Source organism: Orbilia oligospora (genome assembly GCF_000225545.1).
Source record: "Orbilia oligospora ATCC 24927 unplaced genomic scaffold scaffold00043, whole genome shotgun sequence".
NCBI classification, from domain to species: Eukaryota; Fungi; Ascomycota; class Orbiliomycetes; order Orbiliales; family Orbiliaceae; genus Orbilia; species Orbilia oligospora.
The window spans coordinates 23,419-49,694 of record NW_011645600.1 but is presented as its reverse complement, the minus strand read 5'-3'; the positions used below and the strand labels follow the sequence as shown (position 1 = coordinate 49,694).

The 26,276-nt window shown below is 45.1% G+C and overlaps 8 protein-coding genes across 8 annotated transcripts; 4 read left to right on the top strand and 4 right to left on the bottom strand.

Moving 5' to 3' along the window:
• Positions 1 to 45: 45 nt before the first annotated feature.
• AOL_s00043g12 (uncharacterized protein) lies at positions 46 to 8,330 on the bottom strand (the record flags this gene model as incomplete). The annotated part of the gene is made up of 17 exons (XM_011120499.1): positions 46 to 73; positions 152 to 461; positions 529 to 1,311; positions 1,368 to 1,505; positions 1,567 to 1,648; positions 1,722 to 1,859; positions 1,932 to 3,123; positions 3,186 to 3,296; positions 3,358 to 4,103; positions 4,164 to 4,446; positions 4,510 to 4,610; positions 4,665 to 5,522; positions 5,579 to 6,264; positions 6,317 to 6,517; positions 6,570 to 7,949; positions 8,024 to 8,091; positions 8,269 to 8,330. The coding sequence occupies 17 exons, from the start codon at positions 8,328 to 8,330 to the stop codon at positions 46 to 48; spliced, it is 7,167 nt and encodes a 2,388-aa protein (XP_011118801.1).
• Positions 8,331 to 8,957: 627 nt separating this feature from the next.
• On the top strand, positions 8,958 to 11,869 carry AOL_s00043g11 (uncharacterized protein; the record flags this gene model as incomplete). Its single annotated transcript, XM_011120498.1, has 13 exons — positions 8,958 to 9,052; positions 9,132 to 9,277; positions 9,338 to 9,373; positions 9,432 to 9,563; positions 9,622 to 10,297; positions 10,357 to 10,450; positions 10,515 to 10,583; positions 10,646 to 10,715; positions 11,319 to 11,326; positions 11,389 to 11,426; positions 11,482 to 11,556; positions 11,620 to 11,729; positions 11,823 to 11,869. The coding sequence occupies 13 exons, from the start codon at positions 8,958 to 8,960 to the stop codon at positions 11,867 to 11,869; spliced, it is 1,596 nt and encodes a 531-aa protein (XP_011118800.1).
• A 928-nt stretch (positions 11,870 to 12,797) lies between these two features.
• On the top strand, positions 12,798 to 15,610 carry AOL_s00043g10 (uncharacterized protein; the record flags this gene model as incomplete). The annotated part of the gene is made up of 4 exons (XM_011120497.1): positions 12,798 to 13,179; positions 13,241 to 13,835; positions 13,900 to 14,275; positions 14,333 to 15,610. 4 exons carry the CDS (start codon positions 12,798 to 12,800, stop codon positions 15,608 to 15,610), a joined length of 2,631 nt encoding a protein of 876 aa, XP_011118799.1.
• Positions 15,611 to 16,791: 1,181 nt separating this feature from the next.
• Positions 16,792 to 17,136, top strand: AOL_s00043g9 (uncharacterized protein; the record flags this gene model as incomplete). The annotated part of the gene is made up of 2 exons (XM_011120496.1): positions 16,792 to 16,806; positions 16,924 to 17,136. 2 exons carry the CDS (start codon positions 16,792 to 16,794, stop codon positions 17,134 to 17,136), a joined length of 228 nt encoding a protein of 75 aa, XP_011118798.1.
• Positions 17,137 to 17,610: 474 nt separating this feature from the next.
• On the bottom strand, positions 17,611 to 18,590 carry AOL_s00043g8 (uncharacterized protein; the record flags this gene model as incomplete). The annotated part of the gene is made up of 2 exons (XM_011120495.1): positions 17,611 to 18,047; positions 18,128 to 18,590. The coding sequence occupies 2 exons, from the start codon at positions 18,588 to 18,590 to the stop codon at positions 17,611 to 17,613; spliced, it is 900 nt and encodes a 299-aa protein (XP_011118797.1).
• A 2,834-nt stretch (positions 18,591 to 21,424) lies between these two features.
• On the bottom strand, positions 21,425 to 21,754 carry AOL_s00043g7 (uncharacterized protein; the record flags this gene model as incomplete). The annotated part of the gene is made up of 1 exon (XM_011120494.1): positions 21,425 to 21,754. One exon carries the CDS (start codon positions 21,752 to 21,754, stop codon positions 21,425 to 21,427), a length of 330 nt encoding a protein of 109 aa, XP_011118796.1.
• Positions 21,755 to 22,604: 850 nt separating this feature from the next.
• AOL_s00043g6 (uncharacterized protein) lies at positions 22,605 to 23,701 on the top strand (the record flags this gene model as incomplete). The annotated part of the gene is made up of 3 exons (XM_011120493.1): positions 22,605 to 22,676; positions 22,756 to 22,840; positions 22,902 to 23,701. The coding sequence occupies 3 exons, from the start codon at positions 22,605 to 22,607 to the stop codon at positions 23,699 to 23,701; spliced, it is 957 nt and encodes a 318-aa protein (XP_011118795.1).
• Positions 23,702 to 23,946: 245 nt separating this feature from the next.
• AOL_s00043g5 (uncharacterized protein) lies at positions 23,947 to 25,687 on the bottom strand (the record flags this gene model as incomplete). The annotated part of the gene is made up of 6 exons (XM_011120492.1): positions 23,947 to 24,030; positions 24,088 to 24,585; positions 24,645 to 24,957; positions 25,012 to 25,064; positions 25,149 to 25,304; positions 25,388 to 25,687. The coding sequence occupies 6 exons, from the start codon at positions 25,685 to 25,687 to the stop codon at positions 23,947 to 23,949; spliced, it is 1,404 nt and encodes a 467-aa protein (XP_011118794.1).
• Between the last annotated feature and the right edge of the window lie 589 nt (positions 25,688 to 26,276).

Sequence of the window (26,276 nt, the reverse complement as noted above, 5' to 3'; positions counted from 1 at the left end):
ATAGAGTTTAGGCCCTGACGCGATCTCGACACAATGAAACTTGTTTTATATTCCAGTCCCACAGAATTTACCACTAATATTAAAAATGGTCAATGATGATCATAAGAACTTAAGGGCGAAGGAACTTACAAATGCACACCAGCCCACATACAGTTGGCACAAGTTCTGACCACCAGCAATTAGTTCAGCACTTCCAATGAGATGAGTACTAGAAAAACAAACCTCGAGGGAAGTTGCCTGTTGTAGCAACTTGTCCACCTGATCAGGAACCGCCAATTCATCATTTGGTCGGAAGTCGTGTCCTGTCAGCTTGTCCTTCACGCGGTTCAAAACTGCTAGTGCTCGTGCGTTCTGTGTTTGGTCCTCAGGCCCAACCTGTGTTTCTGGCTGGAAACCATTTGCCCCGGAGCTAGCCTCAGCCTTCCCTCTAGTCGCTCGAGTAGGAAGCTCCGCTATCGGAACTAGATATATGGCAAAGCATGTATTAGCAAGAAGAAAGTGGGGTTGGTAGGAATCCCTATTACATACTTTGACTTGGCTCAGCAGACATCCCTGAGTCTACAGGGCTTTCACGATTTCCAAGACGCCAATGCATCAATGGGTCGTGCATGAAAGCTTCAAGGACTGCCATGAGGGATTCCTTGTTATCCCTCAAAACTCGCATTACAGCCTCGCATGTTATTCTAAAACTTCCTTCTATATTGCTCACTTCCATAGCGTACGTGAGCATCCTGGTTAATCGAAAAGGCACCTTCTCGGGATATTTCTCCCTATGCATTGCCACCTCGAAACAATCCCCAAAATCTATGTGGACGACTTTCCCTGTTACACGGTCCAACATCAAATTCGAGGGATGCCTGTCGCCTAGTCCTAGAATATAGCCGACCATCGACATCACCCCGAGGGAACGGGTATAGTTCGTTCTCCGATCGAGCCAAGCCTCGGAGCTTCTACTTTTCAGCCAAAGAACACGATAAAGGTCCTGGCCAGTTGTATTGTCGAGAGCGTACCCGAAAACCTCGACCTTTTGCATTAAAGTGAGGTTATCGTAATCTGGTGCCATCTGCAACATAATACGATGTTCAATGTTTAGCAAGATCTTACGGCTTTCTCGGTACTCCCTAATGAGCACGTGCAAGGTGTCGCTATGCGGGACCCATCCCATTAGGCCAGAGTTTTGAGAAAGTGGGATAATTGGGTATCGTTGGATGTTGAGATGCCGTTTAAAGCATTCAGAATCTACCGAAAGCAGGGTGTTTACAAGCCCGAAAAGTTGCATGACACGCTCGTCCTGCCGTAGATCCTCGTGGCCTGGGTACAGATTTGTCAGCACTTGCGCGGATGTTTTAAGACATATTTAACCCAACCTTTTAGAACATATTGATACATTGTTCCATCGTTTCCTTTGAGAGAAAGTTTCCGTGGGCGTTGTTTAGAGGATATCACGGTGAAAACTGAATCAAAGTTGACAATTTTGATAACTGGGCGCCCGGATTGATAGGTACCTAAAGTATCGAAGTTAGCACTTACGAATAACATGCTGTCGAGGCTAGTCGGGGAGTCTACCAGGGACAGAGAGTTCCAAGTCCTTGGCATTCAGAAGTCGCGGCGACACGTATTGCAAATCCAAAGAATTCAACTGGGGTAGCTGTTTCGTAATTTTACGAAATACCTAGCACTTGTGAGCAACTACCAGGCTTAGGGCGAGCTAAGCAACTTACTTGGTAATACAGATCCCAGGCTTGGTTGAGATCGCCAACATCACCGGTTCTCCTGAACGTGTTACACCAATCCCTAGCATCGTGAAGGTCACGGCCAAAGGCTTGGTGAAATGATATCTCTCTTAATGTTTCCGGTCCCTATCAAGTTGTTAGTAAATACTTATTGTTGCAATGTGTGTAGGATATGCATCATTTGCATTATGCAAGTACCTTTTCAAGCATCTCATGCAATGGCTCCAAAGTCGCGAACATCGCCTCAATATTATGGTCCCCGAAATACAGCCTCGACGCTTCTTCTAGGCCTTCATGCCACTGCTCGTGCCAAAGAACTGCGACCCGGATGAGTTCCTGACTGACAAATGCTGCCTGGTCCACAAGTGTAGAACTGTGTGTCCGGACATTCTCGATTAACGAAGACGCTGATTTCTGGCGTCTTGAATGTTGCGATTTCGTTGCGACAGTTAATGGGAAAACGAGAGCCTGTGGGTGGGCGCGGCCAACGTCCCCAAGAAGTTGATGGATAGAGCGTCGGACAATGGGGTCTGGTTGATTGATACGAGCAATTAGTTGCGGGATAACGGCAAGCCAAGTATCGATGCTAACAACGCCGAACCCTTCTGTCATAGCGGCATTGACCTGGGAATGACCTCCATGAGCGAACCATAGAGTCAATAGGCGAAGGGTATCCTGTAGCGAGCTCCCCGCGGAGAGTGAGATTGATTTGAAAAACCCACGCACAGCAGGTACTACGTGGTTAGTTAACATCTCGGGCGAAGAAGTTACATCTCGCAGTTCCCGATTAGTTACCACCTCAAAATTAGCAAGCGCCCATGCATGCCACGCTTTGTACCAATCTTTGTTGAAGTGGGTGGCTAGCCAGTATGATCGCAAAACCTCCTGTACATTTCCTAGGTACCAACTTTTATTAAGAGCTACCAACCACTCCCCTTGTTTGAGGTAGCACCGTGCAAGCAACCCCGAAAGGTCTTCGATTGCTTGGCTTGATAGAGCCGGAGGGTTGACCGCTAGGTTAGAGTGGGACTGGCCCTGGCCCTGGCCAGATATATCGGAGATACTTGGACCGATTTGCTTGGAGATTCGGTCTGTAAACTCCACAAGACTTGAGAGGGCTTCGGACTGGCTTCCAATCGACCACAAGTACTTCAGGCGAGCGTAAGTGACACTAGGGGGGACTCGCGGATCAGACAATGCGAGCAAAGTACCGTCTTCAATGTCGTATAGAGAATTCAATGACTTCTCCGCCAAACCCACCCTCCCGGACTTCCTGCACAAATTGGCGAATTTGATCCACATATCCATGTTTTCTCTAGGGGATATAACCAGAGCTCTGACTTTCAGCATCCTTTGCCATGTCTCAACATTCCTCTGGCAACCTTGCAAACTGGATCCCTCTGTTAGACAAGGAGTCTATGGTTTTTAAGGGGTGTAAATAGTATAACCCACCGTTTCATCCATGTTCGCCGCATTGTATCTTGTCTTTCGGGGTGATCATAGCTCTGTTTGTAGACAATGATTTCTTCCAACTCAGCAAGCATTTGCACCCTTACGATGACACTATGGATATAGAAAGTGAGCACAGACTCTCCTTGGAAAACCACCATTGGACATGTTTTACCTATATGCTCGGCTATAGCTCTCTCCAACAAGAGCGCTGAGCTCCGAATCCAAACCTTCACGGGCCCTCTCAATATGCAATGCTGCTTCATCAAAATGGTTCCGGTGAAGAGCCAAAATTGCACCAAAGAAGGATCTATCAGGGGATAAATGTTTCATAACACCGATATAATCATCCATAATATCCCACTGGCCAAGGCCCCATGCAGCGGCGGCGGCAAGGGGGGCTATTGCTCGTTGCATCTCGTGCGTCGCGTGCGTCCACTTTTCCTGCGCTAGCTGTGATAATTGGTCCCATTCCCCTAAAGCATGGAGACACTTCATCTTGCCCATCGTAACTTCAAAGGAATTCGGTTCATCAAGTTCCCGCAGTTGATACGCTTTCAGGGCCTCCTCCCAGCGTTGAAGCTTTTCGAACCAAGATTCCTTCAAGGGAACATCATTGTACTGTTGTGCCCGGCGAAGAATACCAATAGCGGCGTCAGACTGCTGAAGTTGGTTGTTGATCTTTATCAACGCTTCTATTGTGCTGGTCTGTGGCTCCTGCAAAAATTCCGTTTCTTTATAATGCAGCGCTTTTGCAAAGGCGTGGCACTTGGCGGCATACTTGCCCAACGTACGGATATCGATTGGTAACGCCTTGTCGTCATGCTCCATAAATTCTGCTAAATTAAGTAAAATTTGGAGAATTTCTGGAGGGATGTTTGGAGATGTAAGGGCCAGTTCAATTGATCGAACTAGTTCCTCCTTTTCAAATGGTTAATATAAAGGGGCACTAAGTATCACCAAAATACAAAAATTTCATACCTGATACTGGTCATAAAGTTCCACCCAGCACGAAACAAAAGCAGCATTGAAAAGATCTTTAGCAAGAGGGTAATATGCACCAGCCAAACCTGCACAGGCGCGAAGAGCATGGGATGGAGATTCTTTTAGAAGCTCGACGCTGAATCTTCGGATCCACTCCTGCCAGTCCTCTCGTGTAGACCTTTGAGATGCTTCCCATGCGTTTTTTAAATGCTGTTGATTCACTGTTTGCTTTTTTGAATGCGTGTCTGGAATTAGAACCTCATCATATTTCTCCCCAAACCTAAAATTTTAGATAGGTCAGTAATGATTGAAAAGGATGGGGGGACAAGGGGTAACAACTAACATTTCATCGGGGTTTAGGTCCTGGGGTAGAGACTCCCCCTTCAAAAGTTTCGATACAAGGAGTTCATAATTAGAATGTTGGGTTTTTGTTTGTACCAAACACTACGGTCCTTTGTCAGTGATAGCCATGTTCGAGAGATGGTCGGGTGCTAATACTTTGTTAATCATCGGGATAAAATGCGCATAATCTTGTCCTAATTGGAAAACAAGTGCACAAAGTGTATCCAAGGCAGCAACCCGGAGTTCGTGTGTTCCACTTTGGAGCACACGGGCGAGAGGGTGGATTATGCGAGATGCATGGTCAGACAAGTTCACCTTTCTCGAAAGACGGGCAATGGTTTCAATGGCTGCCTTTCGCGCAGAGACTGGTTGGGTTGATTTTTCAAAAAGCCGAACAACGACCGGAAGAATCAGATGCATGTACTCTTCGCTGTTAGCACCAAATACCAAAAAGGCATGCAGAACCCTCTCCGTGGGGATTCTGCGTGCTGTATTATCTACCTCTAAAACCTGAAGCATTAACGGTAAAAGTTGAGCTAGGTAAACTTTGAATTCGCCTTCAAGGGATCTTGCAATCGCCTCGACAAGTTGGAGTATAGTGGCCTGTAAATTCGTATTCAACTGCCAGTGCTCTCGGATAAGCTGTAAAATTTCAGGCAGAAATGTCCTGATGTGTTGCTTCACAATAGTAGTAAGGATACTCAGTTGGCTGAAATAAGATTCAAGCTTACTAGGTTGGCTAGTTCTTATGACTCCAATAAAGCCGGGGATAATTTGCCCAAGAAAAGGTACACATTTTAATCCCAGCGTCTTGAATATATTCATAATAGCATCCACGACTGCAGAATGTTGATTGCTTAGCGACTGATCCTTGAGCATGTTCATGAGAGAGTTGATAACCACAGTTGGATAATACTCTTCGTTCGACGGCGTAAGCCCCGTCATGATAAGAGAAACATCCGTAACAGTGCTGCTCTGATCTGCCGGGCGATTCTCAGGTCCTTGTTCAACAAGCTAGTATGGATTAGTACTACCGAAGGAGTTGAGGATAGTAGAGAATAGTCGCCTACCTGGTGTTTATAAGGGTCTATAGCACCCAATATCCCCATCAACTTGATTGTCTCTTTCCTGAGGTAGCCGGTTTGTTCCGTTTTGACAATGTTTACTAGGATTGTTAGTAGATGGGGGTATTGCATGTATGGCTCGATAACGTATCCCGAGTTGCTAGCGAGTTGCCCTAGCGTTTTCAAGGCAGCTTCTCTTTTAGAGGATGAGCCTTGGTCTTGTAGCGTGTCTATGATTATCGGCATAAGTTGTGGTATGTAAGGTACCATATCCTCGCCGCCAACGGTTGAGAGTTCCCCGATAGCACCAAGAACACTAGAGGCAACACCAGCACTTGAATCAGATGCTTTGGGGAGAAGGACAGTAACAATAGGATCGACATATGGCTTAATGAGTTTTTGAGCGGCCGAGACGAGATGACTTAAAAGTTTTGCGCTTTCCTCTTTGTTACGCGCAACAGTTGAGTATTCGAGTTCAGTAAGAAGTTGGATCAATGATTTACGCAGAGAGGGCATCACATAAGCAGGGTTATGAGCCGTTAGCCGTCCAATAATTGTGATCGCGGACTCGCGAATTGCAAAAACCTCGTCGTTCAAGGCCAAAAACAGAGTTCGGACATTTTCTGCTCTTGCTAAGTGCCTGTCGAATCGAGCATCAAGCGAATCAAGGACTGTTCTTCGTATATCCGCGTCTACACAACAAGTTAGTTCAGCAGGATGACAATAAATAACAAAGTAACATACCCGGATCAGCGATGCCGACAGTAAGTAGTTTCTCCATCACATCGCCGACTACTTGGATAGCATTGCTACTGGTTTGATAACATATTGGGTCTCGAACGAAAAGCTGGCAACACGTAAGTGCAGCTGCTTTTCTAGTCTCGGGATTATCATCTTCGACATATTTAATCACACAATCCCGGACAAATTCATTCAATATGCGTCCTATACATTTTGTTAGGGAGTAAAAAATCTTGGGTGGGGCTCCACTACTCACCCGTAAAATCAAAGCTCCCGAGCGTATGCAAAGCCAGGATAATCTCAGGGTCTTTTATATCGCCACCAGGTGCATCGCGGGTTTCTTTAAGAGGTTGCTGGACGCTTTGTAATTCCGCTGGGCTTCCCAAAGGCTTGAACGGCCGGCCACTGAGAACAATGCTCAACATGTTGAGTAACTTTTCCTGAATCTGGGGAAGCAGTGGAGGTATGTAATGAGCGAGATCGACAAGAGCTTGTGTGAGAGAATCGCTCAACGGACAGTTAAATAATAGAGATAGCAGCTCCTGTATATGCTTGGTCAGAGCTAGACCAACAGCTGTTGCCAGCATACTGATGCATTGGAAATATGCCGGTTCAACAGGCACTCGGCGACTTTCCAAAAATTGCAAGTCAGCATTTGTATTCACGTTGCAATGGGATGGGGTGTACCTTTTATTCGATAGTCCATCTTTAATACACTGAAGTACTGCTTCGAGATAAGGGTTCATGCTGCTTCCCACAGCTATAGCGACTTGCCCAATAGCAACGAATGCCACACTTCGGTCTCGTTCCTTTTTGAGTTGGGCTTGAAGGTGCATCATACAGCGGTGTAGGTGAGAACTGACAAACTCTTCAGGGTTGTAGGCTGCAAGGATAGGTATTAACGTTACGACAGACTTCCGAATGAGCGTGTCGCGATGATCCTTATATCTAAGAACAAGCTCACAGACATCTCGGTAGCGGTCGTGCATGAACATTCCAGCCCTGAGTAAAAGCTCCCGGTATGTTAAAAGGCTGCCGTGGATAGAATCTATTGTTCCAATCTTCAATCCATGCTGGGCTTCTTCCAAGATTTTATTGTACCATTGAGCCCGCAGTTGGCTATCTCTTTGATAAAGAATCTCAAGGCAAGCGCACAGGGCTTCCGCGGCTGCTTCCCGAATTAAGACTTTCGAGTCCCGGAGTGCAACCCAAAGTAACTCAAGGATTTGAGGGACATAGGTATAAAACAAGGTAGGCGAATTCCGGGCTAGATCTTTCAAGAGCAGGACAGCTGCAAACCTACGGTTTTCCTGTCGATCGCTCTGCAGCCACTCCAGTGCTTGCCGTGTCTCGCTCTCAACAAGCTCAGCTGTTAATGGCCCCCCCGGCGTCGCTAGTCGGCCTAAAGACTTGGCAGCGAGAACCATAGCAGCAGTATCATTACCTCTAATGACACTCCTAAGGTAGTGGGCGAATCTAGTTGTCTTCTGCATTGAATCATCACCCTCGAAATCTATTAGCCGATCTAGCACCATGATCCCTGCGATCTTGTCTGCAGTCTCGTTGCTGTGGATCATTTCGAATATTCGTTTATTTATATCGTTATTGAATCTCGTGTAAGCCTCGGGAGGCATTTCTGAGTTCGAGTCACAAAGTCAGAATTACCAACTTGGAATCAGTTGTGGGTATCGACGGAGAGCCCGGACTCACCTCGCTGGCTGACAACCAATATGCCTCGAAGGTCGTCGGCCGCTTTTTGACGAGCCTCTTCGGTCTTGCTAAACAATCATGCAAAATCAGGTCAGTGAGTTACTTGCTATGAAAGGGGACGGGGAGGAAGAAGAGAGAAGCGCCAGAAATATAGCCGAATCGACAGCAAACAGAGTCCCAGTTAGACAGATACATAGGCAGGTCTGAATTGTGCCACTTCGGAGGTTTCAGAACTATCTAAGTACCTGTTTTTCAAATCAGAAAAGACACGGCCGATCGCATCGTTGGCAACGACTGGGGCCGCCATGGCTCCAGTTTGTAGGACTCAAAGCTTAATTGTGCTAGAATAGAAATTTCATCCGTAGTAGTTGCTATAGCTGTGGTATGAGGATCTAGAAGAGAGCGGTTTCTAGTATCAGCATGGGAGGTACTCGAGAAGATACTCGGCCCACTACAAAAACATTATACAGTGTCTATTTACCAGTCCGTACTTGACTACGATAATTTAAACGAACGGATGCATGCGAATGGCTGGTACCCAAGCAAAAGGTTGTTTGAATATGTTGCAAATAGTAGATGGTATTGATGGCGGTGGTTGTGGTGATTGGCGATGATGGTATAAGTGAATGGACATCAAATAGATGTATTCGTCGGCTTCCACAAATTATGATCTACCCAAAAGGATGGACGAATGATGCGCGTTTGTTGCCTTGGCGCCAAGCTTTCCAGAACACCTTCTTTGGGTTCCTTTTTTCTCTTCAACCAAATTTTTTTTTTAGAAAAAACTTAATCCCTTCTTTCAGAATCTCATCACAATCATCCACCAACCATCAATCTCCCTACTAATATCAACCAGCCCCAACGTAAAAACGTAAATTTACCCATCCCATCGTCCCAAATCGCATACCACGGTAACATACCACCAAACTATTCTATGTCTTACGGCGACTACGCGCGAGGATACGGCGGCGGCAGCAACGGTGGCGGCGGTGGCAGCAACGGTGGTAACGGCGGCGGTTATTCTAATGGGTACTTTCATCTTCCATAAATTTCCTCTTAGTTTGTCCCTTTTTGAAACGCTACTAGTAGCTAACGTACTCTTCCGTAGGTACTATAACTCTACAAACGGCTACTCGTCCGGTGGTTACCATGGCCAATCAAATGGGTTCGGCGGCTCATACTCGAACGGCTATGGAGGTAACTCTGGAGATAAGATGTCAGGCATTGGTGCCAACTTGAAAAAACCTCAATGGGGTGAGAATAAGAAAGTCCCTTCTAAAAATTGTTTCTAACCGCGCATCCCCGAACCTGCAGACCTTGAATCTCTTCCAAAGTTCGAGAAATCTTTCTGTAAGTGAGACCCTAAATGCCCAAAGCAATCAGATTCACCAGCACTAAGTCTGTCTAGATAAACCCTGTGATGCGGTCCAAAAGCGAACGCCAGCGGAAGTCGATGCCTACAGGACTCAGCGCCAGATGCGTGTTTCTGGTCGCGATGTCCCCAAGCCCGTCCAATCGTTTGACGAAGCTGGTTTCCCTGGTATGTTAAGTCCGCTCTGTCGCCCTCGGTATCAACTTTTCGCTTACAGCTCGAATAGCATATGTGATGAACGAAGTTAAAGCTCAAGGCTTCAAGGAACCTACACCAATCCAGGCACAAGGGTGGCCAATGGCCTTGTCGGGACGGGATGTGGTTGGTATTGCAGAGACTGGGTCAGGGAAAACCCTTACCTATTGCCTTCCATCAATCGTTCACATAAATGCCCAACCACTGCTCGCACCTGGGGATGGCCCTATAGTCCTCGTTCTTGCCCCTACCCGAGAACTAGCCGTTCAGATCCAACAAGAAGTTACAAAATTCGGAAAGTCTTCCCGTATTCGTAATACCTGCGTCTACGGTGGCGTTCCTAGAGGTCAGCAAATCAGGGAATTAGCCCGCGGCGTAGAAGTCTGCATCGCGACTCCTGGTCGTTTGATTGATATGTTAGAGGCTGGGAAAACCAACCTCCGACGAGTCACATATCTCGTTCTTGACGAAGCCGATAGAATGCTCGATATGGGATTTGCTCCTCAAATCAACAAGATTGTTAGCCAAATCCGCCCTGACCGTCAAACGCTAATGTGGTCCGCCACCTGGCCAAAGGAAGTCAGACAACTTGCACACGACTATTTGAAGGACTTTATCCAAGTCAACATTGGATCCCTAGAGCTCTCAGCAAACCATCGAATTACTCAAATTGTTGAGGTCGTCTCCGAGTTTGAAAAACGTGACAAGTAAGATCCTCGCTTTGTCTTGGTTCTCCATCGATTTTTTACTCATCTATTCAAAACAGGCTTGTCAAGCATCTAGAGCGAATCATGGACGACAAGGAAACGAAGTGTCTTATCTTCGTGGGCACAAAGCGCGCTGCCGATGAGATTACCAGGGTATGACACCGTGTTCGTAACCCAAAGATGACCGGGGGAGATGATACTAATGTCTTTGTAACAGTTTCTACGCCAGGACGGCTTTCCAGCATTGGCGTTACACGGTGACAAGGCTCAGAATGAAAGAGACTGGGTAGGAAATATCCCGCGTTAGCTATTGCGTTTCTGGTAGAAGATCGAACTAACTCCATATAGGTCCTTAATGAATTCAAGAGCGCGAAAAGCCCCATCATGGTTGCGACGGACGTTGCATCCCGCGGGATCGGTATGTTATGTCTCCCCCCTACTTACTCATGTGTGCTACAGTACGGTCCAGCCTTTTTTTCTTTCCGTTTCGAGGGCGCTGGATATCTGCTTCTTAAACCCAACTCTGCTTTCCTATGGCGAGCCACAGCTCTTTAGTGTTTGCACCTGCTTCCTCTGTGCTATTCCCTCCTACGGCTTTGGAGCAGGCTAAGTCAGATACAACACCGTTGCTTCCTGGTGATTGGAAGATGTTCGGGTCAGGAAATGCGAGTCGGTAAGTCGAGGACATTCGCTCTATCATCAAGATAGATGGCGCTTCCTCGGCTAGAGCTAAAGAATGCAACTATACAGCCTTTCAGGTTGAGCTGTTCGCACTCCTGACGGGGTTCAACGGTGATACCGGACGCTACGACCTTACAAGGGCATCAGGCTATAATTGGACCTCCTGTGCACGCCAGGTGAGTTGCATGTATCCGCGTCCCATACTAACTAATGAACGGATGTCCGTAATATAACCCATGTTATCAATGTCGACTATCCAAACAGTAAGTATCAAACACCATCATCATGACCTTGAAGGCATCAATCAGGCCTATGCACTAACATCGGCATCATTAATTAGATAGCGAAGTATGTCCTGCCAAATTCCTTCAATCTTGCCACTATCCCACCCAATCTAACGCTTCGAACAGGATTATGTTCATCGTATCGGTCGTACTGGCCGTGCAGGGTAAAGACTCCAGACCAATCCTTCTATTACCTATCTAATCATAATTTGAATACAGGCAAAAAGGTACTGCAATTACCTTCTTCACTACCGACAATGCTAAGCAAGCACGAGACCTGGTTACTGTTCTCACGTACGTCTCCTCTGCCTATATATTTCATCCAACATACATGATACTCATTCCTCTGTTTAATAGCGAAGCCAAGCAACAGATAGACCCTCGTCTCTCCGATATGGCGAGAGGACCTGGTTATGGCGGTGGATCATCAAGAGGCCGTTGGGGAGGGCCTCGCGGCGGACGTGGAGGTACAAATAGCCCCCCCCCCCTTTTTTTTTTTTTTTTTTCTTTTCTTTTTTCTGCTGTCTCCAGGCCTGCAGCCAACTAATTAGGGTAAACAGGATTCACATCGTCAAACACCGCACCTTTGGGCAGTCGCCGCTACTAACCTGAAAGTCGGACAACCAAAGCTATCAAGCTAACAAGTAGTATCAAGCGCTTACATGCGGGAATGTTACTACAACTAAGTCTTCAATGGTTTCCTTTGGTGCTATGGCTTTTCTGGTTCTCCAAACCGAGAACGAACTTCATACTAATCCAATGCTCTTTAATATGGGACACATACACCTTTATACACGAACCAATCTCGAAGCCAACAGTTGCTACAACTTTCCGGCTCAGTCCCTTCGATGTTTCGCAAATCAGAACCGTCCCTCCTTTCGTGCTTGTCCCGTTTGTTCCCATCCCAAGATGCGGTGTGCAGGTTCCTGAATATCCTCCATGTTTTATCAACCTGATTACTTTGTTTCTCTATTGCGTTTCGGCTTCATAGACTTTCAGCTCATGAGATAGAAAAGGACAAATATAATGTATTATGTGGTGTTAGCCCTAGCTAAGCCTCTATAGCGAAAAAGTATAGACGTAGCCGTTCCTCGAAGTCGATGTCTAGCCAATTCACATCTAATAGATGCAAAGGCCGTGGTATTCCAGTATTCACCGGGTACCACCCTTCGTGAAAACTGGGGACGAGACCAATACCGCTGTATACCGAAGACAGTCGGTATGTACTTAGACTAGGAGGCAACAAGCTCCAAGTCTTCTCAAGGAGAGTTCTGTGTTGTTGCGGTCCACTCAACATTTTGCTTTTTTTTAGAACTATGTTAATTTTTTTTTTTTACAACCTGACACCCCACACACAAATAGAGGCCTCGAAAAACGCTACAAGCATCCACCTCAATTTCTCGATCACCAACGGTGCACCAATACCAACTTATCAACAACCCGATAACTCTACCCACTTATAAAACTAAGATCGTATCTACACTTTTACCCTTGCTCCCAAGCAGCCCAGGTGTCAACTATACCGTTCGCCCACGATGGCTACTTCAAGATTCTTTCACGGTGGGCTCAGCGACAGCGAGTCTAGCTCTTCTGAAGAAGATTATTCAGAGGAGGAGGAAGAACTCGAGGAAGACGTCCAAAATGATTCTGATGAATCTGAAAGCACTGAGGACGATGACGATGACAACTCGGACGATGACGACGAAGAGGAAGAAGAATTGGAGGATGGCAACGCCCCAGACAGTCAAAAAAAGAACATCTTCACCAGAGACGTAGTCGATGAAGAAGATAGCGATGAGGATGGACTACGCAGAATCGTCAAAAACAAAAAGGACAAACGATTCGAGGAAATTGAAACTTCCATTCGATTGATCGAAAATGCTGAAAAAATCAATGACTGGGTTGTGATTTCGCAAGGTAAGGTCACCATTCATCATTACAAAATACCTACCGGTTTTCAAGACTAACGGTAAGCTAGAGTTTGACAAGCTCAACAAACTCGCCACCAAGGCTGGACATGGCGACGTTGTGCCAAAGCCTTACATCAAGGCAGTCGCCGATCTTGAGGATTTCATGAACGAGACACTCTTGAAAGAAAAGGCAGCTTCCAAAAAGATGAATGCTACAAATGCTAAAGCTCTTAACTCTATCAAGCAACGTCTAAAGAGGAATAATCGACAGCACGAGCAAGACATTTCACAGTACCGAGCCGACAAGGAAAATTATCTCCTCGAGCCTGAAGTGGAAGACATCCCGGTACCCCTAAAGCCCACGTTCGAAGGGGTCGAGCCAGAACGAGTAGACGATGATTCTGGGGCGTATTCCGTTGTCACTCGAGGTGGCAAGGCGGTCCAGCTTACCAAAGAATCCATTTTCAAACATCTAAAAGTCATCGTCGAAGCCCGTGGAAAAAAGAATACCGACCGAACCGAGCAGATCCGTACAATGGAAAAGCTCCTTGAACTCGCTCAATCTCCTTATCAAAAAATCCGCGTCCTTGTAGCTCTTATATCCACCCGATATGATTTATCATCTGGTGTCCTCTCTTACATGGCAACCGACCAGTGGAAGGCGTATGTTGGAATAATATCGACCCGCGCCTTTGCTACTCAGACTAAATTTTTCTGTTTTTTTTAGTGCTGAAATCGAACTAAACACTCTCCTACAAGTGCTTGAAGAGAACCCTTCCTGGATAATCATCGAGAGTGGGGATGAATGGGATGACGACGAAAAATCGCCGCCAACACCAGCACCAGGCGAAATCTTCAAGATTTCTGGAAGCATCATATCTTTTGTCGACCGGCTCGACGATGAACTCACCAAATCCCTCCAGAACATCGACCCGCACACCACGGAATACGTCGAACGCCTTGGAGACGAGGCCGCCTTGTACAAAATCATTGTCCGCAGCCAAATGTATTTCGAGCGACTCTCAAGTAATAAAAACGCTGGTACTATCGGAGACAGCCTGAATAGGACGGTCATGAGACGCGTGGAGCATTTGTATTACAAGGTTGGTCATTCCTTTGCACTTGGGTTGGGAATATGCGAAATCTAACAAATAGTACAGCCGTTGGCCGTAATCGAAACGATTGAGGAAGCTTCCTACACATTATTAACATCGGAATCTTCATCCGATGTTCTTCGTTCAGACCTCAAAAAGGAAAACCCAGCCACTATCGTCCAGAACCTTTGCTCCCATCTGTACAAGAACGACTCAACAATATTGCGAACGCGTGCCATGCTCTGTCATATCTACCACCTCGCTCTTCGTGAGAATTTCTATAAGTCTCGTGATATGTTCCTAATGTCGCATTTGCAAGAAAATATCCACAACGCTGACATCACAACCCAAATTCTATACAACCGAACACTGGTCCAAGTTGGTCTCTGTGCATTCAGGAACAGTCTAATATCGGAAGCACAATCTTGTCTCCAAGAAATACTTGGCTCTGGCAGGGTCAAGGAACATTTGGCCCAAGGGGTCGGCCCACAGAGCCGGTACTCTACTATCACACCGGAGCAAGAGCGGTTGGAGAAACAACGACAGTTACCATTCCATATGCACATTAACTTAGAACTTTTGGAGGCAGCATATCTCACATGTTCTATGCTGCTGGAGATCCCTGCTATGGCGGCGGCTGGATCTTCTCCCGATATGAGGAAGAGGGTTATCAGTAAAACGTTTCGACGAATGTTGGAGTTTCACGAGAGAAATGTGTTCCCAGGTCCACCAGAAAACACCAGAGACCATGTCTTCCAAGCTGCAAACGCCCTAGCCGCTGGCGATTGGAAAAAGAGCTGTGACTTAATACAGGCAATCAAAATTTGGGATCTGCTCCCGAACTCGGAATCACTCAAACAGATGCTTTCTGTTCGTATACAAGAAGAAGGTCTACGAACGTACATCTTCACTTACGCACCTTTCTACGATGCTCTATCTCTAACGAGGCTCTCGGAGATGTTTGACCTTGCGGAACGGAAAGTTTCTGCTCTCGTTAGCAAAATGATCGCTCACGATGAAATAGCTGCCGCCTTGGATCAAATCAACAAAAGTCTTGTTTTCCGAAAAGGCGTCGAAGTGTCAAGATTACAGACTCTCGCTTTAGCGCTTAGCGATAAAGCCAGCGGTTTAATTGAGCTGAATGAACGTGTTTTTGAGCAAAAAGCCCAAAGCGGAGCAGTTGGGGGGCTGCAGGAGAATACTACGAGACCTGGCGGTGGGGGGAGAGGTAAGCCTCGAGGCGAGTTTTCCGGGAATTCTGGTGGTAACAGAGGCAGGGGCGGCGGCAGGGGCAGGGGCGGCAGAAATGTCCAGTTCGCGGGGGAGCGCTCTTCCGCCAAATAGTGAAACTCTACCTCCAAGCAAAGTCTGGGGTGTTATACCGGCATAAAGATAGCAAGCCTGAGGGGGTTATTTACAAATTACGTTGACTGCGTCATGTACTTAATCGAGATTGCTGAGGCTTTGGCAATTCGTGATTCTTTTTTTTTCCAATGAAGAAAGTAATAATTTTTTATCGGGGTTTGACGGTTGGGTCATAATCGTATTGTTGTGTGCCTTTTAAAATCACTCTAAGCTAAGTATCCCACTTCTTGGTGCATGATGGGGGGGATTTAGTATTAAGGTCCGACGGCCGTCAAAATCGATCGGCCTCCTGAAAGCGGATCTAAGCATATGCGGCCATGCCCTTGTTGTTTCCGATCCATCGTGTTCAGTATGGAACACACGAGCCCCAGATAATTACTATTTTAGTTGCTAGGCTTCACAGAAGTAGAGGGTTCGAACAACCTAGGTAGGTCAGGGTTCTCGGGTTTGCTTCAGCCAATACTTCTAGCCTCTACGGGCGGAATCCCAATGCAATAGCTCGCATGGATAAGTTTTGGGGCCTTCTGCAAGGAACATGCCTAAGCTACCTCTTACTACTGCTATTATTTTATTACTATTATTTTTATTTTTTTTTAGCTCAGCCCGAGTGTTTGGTACCGTGTAGCGTCTTATCGGCAGATATAACCGACGAAGTAAAGACTTGGAGCCCAAGGCGTTTGTTTCACACGTGGGCATATCTTTATCGATAGGCTCGCCTAAAACACCAAAAGAGGTTCCAAGATAGTGGACAAGGCTAAAAAAATTTTCTCTTTCGGTTTTCGGTTCTGTGGATAATCAATCACATCACCTGACAGCAGTATAATCTTATTTCAACACCCGAAAAAGTTGAACAGCAGAATAATACCAATAAGGATAATAAGAATAAGAATAATAATAGGAATGATAATAATAATAGGAGTAGTAAATAATCAAGAGATAAAATAATCGATCAGGAAAGCAAATTTCTCGCGCCTTTTGATTAATTTGATTGATTTGTACTTAAGTACGGATAATATTTTACTGTCGATCGCACCTATATAAATCAGACGTACCAACAGAACTGCCGAAATGCGAATATGAGGATTTGGTGCGAGGTAGTGACAGAATTGAACGAAACACTAGAAAGGGGAAAAGACAGTGACAATGGGAACCGGAGCAAAATGGCATATCGCCCAGTATCGTAAATGATGATGATGATGATGATGATGATGATGATGATGATGATGATGATGATGATGATGATGTTGTTGTTGTTGTAGTTGTTGTAGTTGTTGTTGTTGATATTGTCATAGATGATTCTTGCTGTTGATGATGGTGATGATGGTGATGATGGTGATGATGGTGATGATGGTGATGATGGTGATGATGGCGATGATGGTGATGATGGCGATGATGATGGCGATGATGGCGATGATGGCGATGATGATGATGCAAGTAATAATGTTAATGAAGGCAAAAGGACAATAGATGAGATGAGAAACGAAAAAACGAGAAGCGAAAAATGAAATAAAATCAAGTAATCATACAGCCACCAAACTCGCCTTAAAGATGCACACAACCTACCTGCTCTAAATTTGGGAGATAGGAAATGAATATCAAGCAAAAAAAAACGAAAAAAAAGCGAAAAAAGCGAAGGAAAAGGTGACAGAAAATGAGAAAATCGGGAAGAGGAAAACGAGATAACTATGAAAGAAGGGAAATGAAATGGCTATGCAAAGGGAGACACAAGATTTGCATCACCCGAATATATTACAGCGGAACAGACATCAAAGAAATCGCCTGTATCAATGCCAAAGGCCTAGCAAGTTGCGAATGAAGGGATGGCAGATATGTGTTGTATATTGGCGTCCCACAAAACCGTGTCCATCTCAGCCCATTAGATGAAGGGGCTAAGAAAAACCCGAAGGACCTGTCGTCATTACCAGTCTCCCGTAGATCAAGTTTCTCTCCCAATGACAACCCGGGGCCGAATATCGGAACTACGTATGGGTATATGACGCACTAGGCACATCCGGATCCGCGTCCGCGTCCGCATCGGGTTCCTCGGCTCCAGGCGGTTGCCTTGGTTGATATAGATGGTGACTCGGGGCGTGTGCGTAGGCCCCATGGGGGTACGCGCCATACATGTTGGCAGTAGGGGGGTTGAAACGCTGGAGCTGTTCCAGGTTTCCGGCTGCTTGTTGCGTATAGTGGTGCATACCAGGCTGCATCGGAGGTTGTGAATATCCAGGTGGTGGGAGTTGACGTTGCTGTGGGACGTTGTTATATTGGCCTGATGCCGTTGGCGTATTGTTGTCCATAGATGACAAACCATCCAATTGACGCTGCTGTTGACGTGCTTGCTCCTCTTCCTGTTTCTTAGCTGCCTCCTCTTCCTTTTTCCTCTGTTTCCATTCCTTCCTAATTTCTTTAAATTCTAGACCGGTTTAAAAACATGTTAGCAAAGTTATGATCAAAGACTATATAGCATGTACTAGACAAAGGAATACGCATTACCTTCTGGCGTCCTCTTGACCCCGTGAGATTGCATTGTGACATGAGCGTTAAGATGGTTCAATGTTCCGTAAGCCTTTTCGCAACCGTTCCAGCCGCATTTGTACATTCTTTCTATTTCCTCATAACGCCGTCTTGGACGTTTGTGCTGCTGTGCCCCAGGAATCGGCACGAACGAATACACTTGCTGTTGTTGAGCTAACGGGTGCTGCTGGTCTTGAGAAAGACGTTTTCGACGTGACTTATCGGTTATTCGTGGAGTGGCAGTCGTTGGGGACGATTGATTAGAAACCGACGCGGTGGGTGAGGTGTACTGTTGAGGAACGGAAGGGTGGTATTGACCCCATTCTGGTCGCCAGCCCGTGTGCTGAGGGGGATAACCAGCTTGCGAGATATCGTGGCCTGGTTGAGGTGGGTAGGGCGAGTATTGTGAGCCTTGTGTGTACGGGGGACTGGAGGCTGCCATTCTTTTACAGATCTGTATTCCAGTCTTCCGGGTGAAATGATTGTTAGTTACTGATAGTACGCCTGAGGTTTGACCAAGGAGAAGGGTTTTGAAAAAGTCAAGAAAAAGGAAAGAAAGGACAAAAATGGTAAACAAAAAATATATACTTTAGGCAGTATATAAAATAAGAGGATATGGGTACTTTGGCGTTTCCCCCACAAAAAAAAAAAAAAAAAAAAAAAAAAAAGGGAAGGGAAGGGAAAGGAAAGGGAAGGGAAGACAGAAAGAAAGAAAAATAAAAATGTATAATAAAAATAAAATAAAATAAAGAAATAAGTACTGATGAAGAATAATATAATAGAATAACGGAGAGACGAAATAAGAAATAATCGAAAGAATGGCGAATAAGGAAAGGTGAGGGAAAACAAACTGTAAAATCAATCCTGTAGTGGGAAAAATGGTGTGGGTGATCGTGGGCACAGGAAGCTAGACAATAGATCTGGGTGTGAGAAGGGTAAGGTCAAAGCAGGAAATGCAGGTAATCGAGAGTAGCCCGATCCTCACCGCTAAACGGTGTTTGTAAAACGTTCTCGAAAGTCGAGTAGCAAAATCCGAGGGAATGAGAAGCTGGACGGCTTGCTAGTGGGAAAGGGAAGGGTTAAAAATAATAAAAAAAGAAAGAAAGAGAGAACAGAAGGAAGGGAAGAGAGTAGAAAAGGGAAATAAAAATAAAAAATATAAAAAAATATAAAAAAATAAAATAAAAAATAAAAAATGAAATAAAAAAGGAAGAAAAAGGAAAAAAAAAAAGGAAGGGAAAGGATGTTGAAATCGGCGGAACCTTCAGAGCCAAGAACAAAAGCTGCACAAAAAAGAAGCGTAAGGGAGGTAAGGAGGGTAGGGGCAAGATGGGTGGGTTGGTTGGGTGCAAGTAGGTAAGTAAGAGTAGGTAAACAGGCGTGAGTGGGTGAGCAGGTAGGTAGGTAGGTACCTCTTGGGTCGGTACGTAGGTAAGTATGTATGTATGTAAGTACTTAAGTATGTAGGTAGGTAGGTAGGTAGGTAGGCAGGCAGGCAGGTAAGTAGATAGTAGGCAAAGTAGGTAAAGTACTACTTAGTAGGTAGTAAGCAAAGCAAGCAGACAAGCAGACAAGCAGACAAACACATAGACAGACAAAGCAATGCAAGTAAAGAAGTAAAAGTACCTAAAAGCGAAGCTAAGGCTGAACAATTAGCTGCTTTGTGCTCCCTGACAGACAGACAGACAGACAGACAGACAGACAAACAGACACGGTCCCAGGCCAGGCCAGGCCAGGCCCATGATAGGACAAACCACAAAGCAATAACGGCAGGCAGGCAGGCAGGCAGGCAAGCAGGCAGGCAATTCAAACAAGTAAGCAGTAGTTCTTTAATGTATGTATGTACGTTACCTTGAAAATAGTAATAATAAATAATAAAATAGCAAATATCCTGACAGATAGCGTAGGGTTCTGGATGGGAAAGAAGCGAGCGAGCAGTAGCTTGAAGATAAATAATTTAGCACCAGCTGCACCACTAAAGTGCCGTGCCGACCTCTCCAAAAAAAGACGGATATCGGGTTGGATTATGTGGTGAATGATGAACTTTTTTTTCTTTTCTTTTCTTTTCTTTTTTCTGTTCTTTTCTGGATATTTACTTCTTCCTTTGAGATACTTACATGCTGCAATACATAGATCCCGGTCGGTCCCAGATGCAGACAGACACACCCACACGCACGCACGCACACACACACACCCATACGCACACAGACAGGACACAGACACAGACAGACAGACATACATACATACATACATACATACATACATACACACACACAAATAGTCCTGGGTACTAGGTAAGTAAGTACTTAAGTATGTATGTATGTAAGTATGTAAGTATGTAAGTATGTAAGTAAGTAAGTAGGTACTTAGCAAGTTATCCTTATTGTTTTCTTTTCTTTTCTTTTCTCTTATTTATTATTTTCCCGATTCCGGAAAGTTTTTTGTTTCTTTCCGGCATCAAATACGGAGCCAACGGAAATAGTAGCATGTAAATAAAATATATGTATGTCTGGGGGGCATCGTCACGAAGGGACCCCCCGGGCCCCCCTACATACCTCCTAAGTACACTTACCTACTTACCTACTTACCTACCTACTTATCTACCTACCTAGATATACAACCCCGTATGTAAGCTTTATAGACTCTATTGTGCGTACAATGTGCGTTATGTACGTATGTATGTGTGTCTGTCTGTATGTAAGTATTTATGTATGTGTGTACTTATTTACCCTGGTCCCCACTATAGTTTAATATCCACTCTATATATACACTACCTACTTAAGTAAGTACCTACTTAGTACCTAACTTACCTACTTATACATATACTCCGTACCTTTTTGCTTGTTTTTCCTTTTCCTGGGTTCATAAGTCCAAAACACTTGCTTACTATCTACTGTAAGGGCTAACTACCTACTTAGAACTTACTTGGCTATACATATGCATCCATCTAAGATGCATCTACCTAAGATGCATGTATATGTGGATGGATGGGCAGATGGATGCTTTACCAACAGGTAAAATGAAAATAAAATAAAATAAAATAAAATAAAATAAAAATAAAAATAAAAATAAAAATAAAAATAAAAATAAAAATAAAAATAAAAATAAAAATAAAAAATAAAGACTCCCAAGTCCGGAGATATCATCCATAGCATCCGGACTTGGGAAATGCCTCCGGGATTTAAAAAAAAAAAAAAAAAAAAAAAAAAAGGATAAGAAGAAAGAAAAAAAAAGCAGAAAGAAGAAAGAAGTCGCATTTATCTCCTCCTTCTCTACTCAGTACACGTGAGCATCAATTACTTCCGCATCCTTCTTTTCTTCATTCCTGTTCAGAGCCACACACGTAAACATGCACATGGGTCGAAGGGTAATTATAAGCAGCTGCTGAATTCCTCCAGCCATCTGTTTTGAATCAACGTTGCCACTGATATCTGTATCCGGTCTTGGCCATGATACGATGTGTTTTTCTTCTTCATCCCTCGTTACCAGTCTCTGATCGCTCGCTGCCATTGGACCGAAGTCTGCGCTAGTGCGTTGTCGGAACTGCTCGAATTGCATGGCAAGACAAGACTGACGGCGCCCGTGAAAATATGGAGCTGCAGACATCCTCGACTCAATTCAATCCAGTTTCGATCTCATTCCCTCTTAAACCTTGGCAATTGGCTCTCGGAGTCCTCCAGCTCCCTAAAACAACTTTAGGCTTCCCAATGACGCTGGTGCTCTTGGAAGGTCCCGGCTCCTCTCCCTTATCTACCGATTAAATTGTTCAAAGAGGACGCAGTCCTGTATTGGTAAATACTCTGAGGAATTCAGGATTTGTTTGCATGTGGCCACCTTTTTTTCCCTTCACTTTTTTCGGTCACCGGAACCGGCAAAGTGCCCGGGCTCTTCAGCCAGCTCAGTAACTTGCTATCCAGATCCAGGCTAAGTGACGAGCTGAGCTCTTCCCGTTTCTGCTCTTTCATCGCCCCACTGTGAACTCTGAACTTCCTGGAAACCTCCAATCCCCACAATCGTACAATCTTTCTCTCCCTTCCCTCTCCCTTTTTTTTCTTCTCACTTTCCTGCCTCCCATTGACCATACATCCATCCATATAAATACCTACTTAAGTACTTACTTATTAGTATTAATTGAATTGGGTACTTGGTATATAGATGCGATAGGAATAGAGGCTCGTGTTGTTGCAATATATACCTGGTACTTACAAAATAATCAGAAGACTCCACTATTGTTCCGAGGCCAGAACTTTGTGGCCAGAACATTCGAGTCTCCGTGAAACAATCCGAGTTTACCGAGACGTCTTGCCTCGGATCTAATACCCCCCCCATCCCATCCCGCACTTATACATGTACATATACATTCCTAAGTCCTTGAGTACTTATTACTGTGTATACCGATCTCATCACGACGTCGTTGCCATCACCCTTCGGGAAACCCAAGCCCTTTTATCAGAAAATGTGCATTCTGCTTTGGACAACCGCATGTGCCAATAAAGGATATCCTTTGATACTACTCTCCAACCGAGATGTGTGTGTGCCCATGCCCGCCTGTGTTTATCTGTATTTATCACCATCCCCTGACTTATAAAACTCTCATTTTGCTCTAGGAGTTTTTACAACGCCCTACCCAAACCGCCGGCCCCTGGGATAAGGATACATATGGGGGGCGAGACTTAGCCCGACCCGAAAATGGTAAGACCGAGCCCTCGAATCAACCCAATTCTCAAGAGCTTACACTCTTAGATACCGCCAGGCACATGGCTCGGGATCACCCGACGTGGTCGGTTTGCTGGTCTTACCAACATTCGCGAGGCAACCTCCATCGCGGCCGTGGGAACCGCTAGTAGAGGGGCCGTTGTTTCGTCCTTTCTAACCTCTTCGGACAGCACTTGCCAATCATGGATAGGCCTAGGGACTCAGGGCCCCAGCGCCGGTCTGGATATTGACCAAGTTGGGGGTTTCTCAATGTTATGCGGTCAATTCTCTCGGGACCAACAAAACCGTGTCCAGATTGACAGCCTTGGGGTGATCTCAAATCGGGCAGAGGGACAAATACATGAAAGAAAACACGAAATCATTGATCCTACGAAACCGGGAACATATGGTCTCAGTAACTCCGCTTTCACAAACCCATGGCCCAAGGTGGTCAATGGCGAAACCCTTCTAAATGAGCTCGTCGAAAATATCCAACATGACAGGCTCACCGACCGCGAGATAGCACAGAAGGGTTTCGAGATCCTTACATCCGATTCAGTGAGCGAGGACGAGGCATGGAAAGATATGCGTAACAGGTTGGATCTTTTAAAACAGTCGGTGTTTATACCAATGTTCGAGACTCAAAGCTTCGTCAGTCCTAGCGATGCAACTACAACTGGGCAAGACCACGCGTTGTCAGGGCTCTATAATTTCTATGGTACCCAGAAACAGACCGTTATAATCGTTCACGAGTCGGGTGCCGTGAGATATGTGGAAAAAACACTCTTTGATTGGCTGCAGGGAACTACCCATGCGGCAAATAACACAGTAGATATTATCTTTGACCTTGATCTTTGAGCACAGCTCAAACTTTCTGTGCATATGTACAAATATCGAAAAAGGACAGTACACAAAAAAAACAGTTTTAGGGAAGCCAGTTACGTTGGAGGAAAGAAAAATAGCTGCTGTCCTGCACTGTTCAAAAACTCACGGCCTCTCGAGGCTCAAGGACCCGCAACCTAGGATTTTAGAAGGGACTCGAATTTAACATACACAGCCGCATTATGCTAATATTTAGACTATTTAGCAATTTAAATGCGGCCTTAAGCATATGATCGAGTAAGATTTCTCAGATACCAATCCACGAGCTTCCGCCCGACCTTGGCTTCCGAAATGTGTATCAAATCCTAAATTGATAATATGTTAATAGTTGTCTTAAGAATCCGGATGAAAGAGGGTCCTACCTTTTGGAGAGCATAGTCGAGATCAGACGTGTTGATGGTCTCCCCACTCAGTAGCCCACCCTCTGTCCATTTATACTGCCTAGATTTTTGTTTGAAAATCAAGAGTTTGTTGCGTAGATCGTCCGGGTCGATTTCTAGGAAAGAGGCAAGTTTATGAAGATCCATACTAGTATAGAGCTTCAAGTAACTCCGGAGAATTGGGGCCATCATATTATTTTTGACGTCAAACATGAAAACTTGCAGATGATGCTGCATGGGGTCAATGTTGTTTGCTGGGCTATCGAAGTCTGGGGGTATGGGTGATATGAATTTAGGTGCGGATGCTTGAAAAAGTTCCTCAAAAACCGCAAGGCTGTCTTCTCCACCACGTTGAAGCTTTTGGAATTGATCGGCATACTTTTCGCGTAGTGTCGAATGGATAGTATCATCGAGACGAGTAGGGCAGAGTGCCACACACATAGCCAGTAAAGCATACATTTGGTCCATGGTTTTCGAGATCTAAGTCATATGTTAACGCATCTGTTAAACAAAATACGGGCTCGAGGTTGTGGACGTACTGAATCAAATTGGCCACCCTTATTGTGTAAGTTTTTTGTACGTGTTATGTAGAGCAGAATATGAGAGAAGGCCTTGATGGCATCGGAGTATCTTCCCATCATCATATAGCAAAATCCGACATAGTAGTATGTCGTAAAGTGGGCTCCCATCACCCTAGCGAACACAGCTTTCTTATTGAGCTCGATATCGTCGAGAGTTTTAAGGGCCAGCGTAAAGTCACCCAATAAGCAGTGGACCCTTAGCAACCCAATAATACTAAAATAGCCTAGCATGCGGTAGAGAGGGCGGGAGCCATACTCTCCTGCAACAGTACTATTTGAGACGTTTCAGCTTGAGGCTTCCAAAGGCCGGAACGAACGTGCTTACTTTGGGTCCTCTCCTCGCTTGATTGCCGCCAGTTGCTCGTTCATTTGGGATCTCTGAATCAAAGAATATAGTATCTTTTTGTTTGAAACGTGGTTGCCATTAGCAAAAATCGAGGATTAGATAGTCAGAGGTATTACATTTAGAACACTATAGCAACCCCATATTTGTTGGTTCTCCCGGAGTGATGCTATTTCCTCTTGACTCTGCCCTTTCTTGGCCAACCGATTTCGATAGGCACAAAAATTGTTGAATTGATAGATAAATTCGTCAATCACGTCCCACGCCCAATAGTACTGTGACGAATTAGCGAAATGTAAAATCGAAAAAGAAAGCCTTATTTGTCGTTGGTATCACAACTGCAAATTGCGGGACGTACTGTGGGAAGGTCAAGCTCTACTGGGCCGTTAGAGTTTAGAATGAAGTGAAACAGACTGCAGTAATTGTCGTATGATGCGTATCGTGCCTCGAGAGAGGCCTGGTATTCAAGTGGGGTTGCGGCGGCTTGTAATCTGCTCTGAAGGTCATCTTCCCGAGATTGTAGAGTTTGTAAGGTTTGTGATGGGTCTTCATCATCATTCTGGATTGCTTCGACAATTGAGGCGGCTAGGATGCCTTCGTCATCGAAGTCGTCGTCTTCGTGGGTACCATTCTGGTACTGGGTTTGCCTTGTAAGCATCCTTCTCGTGCTAATATGAGGGAAGGGTATTGATTATTAGTGAAAAGTTATGCGAGTGATATTTTGGAGCGGTAATCCTTGATCTTCTGTCCGATTGGACTGCTGTGTTTAGAGTTGAAAGCTCGACAAAAGTGCTACAGAGAACAGAAATTGGTTTCCAAAGGTTCTCGGTGGTGTTGTAGTTGTTGTGGGATAAGTACTGGTTTAAAAAATCTCCTAAGGGAGGAAAAGAAAGAAAAGTGAGGGAAGGATAGCCCTGTCGGTCACGTGGATTTAGATATCAAACCTATTTGTAACGTCCCACAACACGAAACGGACAAAATACCGATTCCGACACTACCTTAACACCAATGCCCAACGAGTAATAACTCGGACTACACTGTTGAAATGCTACCAAAAGATGATTCCAGGGATGACGACGAATGGTAAGCTCTTAAAACTTCGAGTTACTTATATCGTATTTTAAACATCCTCGGTGATTCTGACAGTTCCTATACAGGGACATACGGATCCAGAAAACGGGCTGCGCGTGTAAGCCAAACGGCCTTTCATGATTTCGGCACATGCTGACCCTTTACTTAGGGGAAAA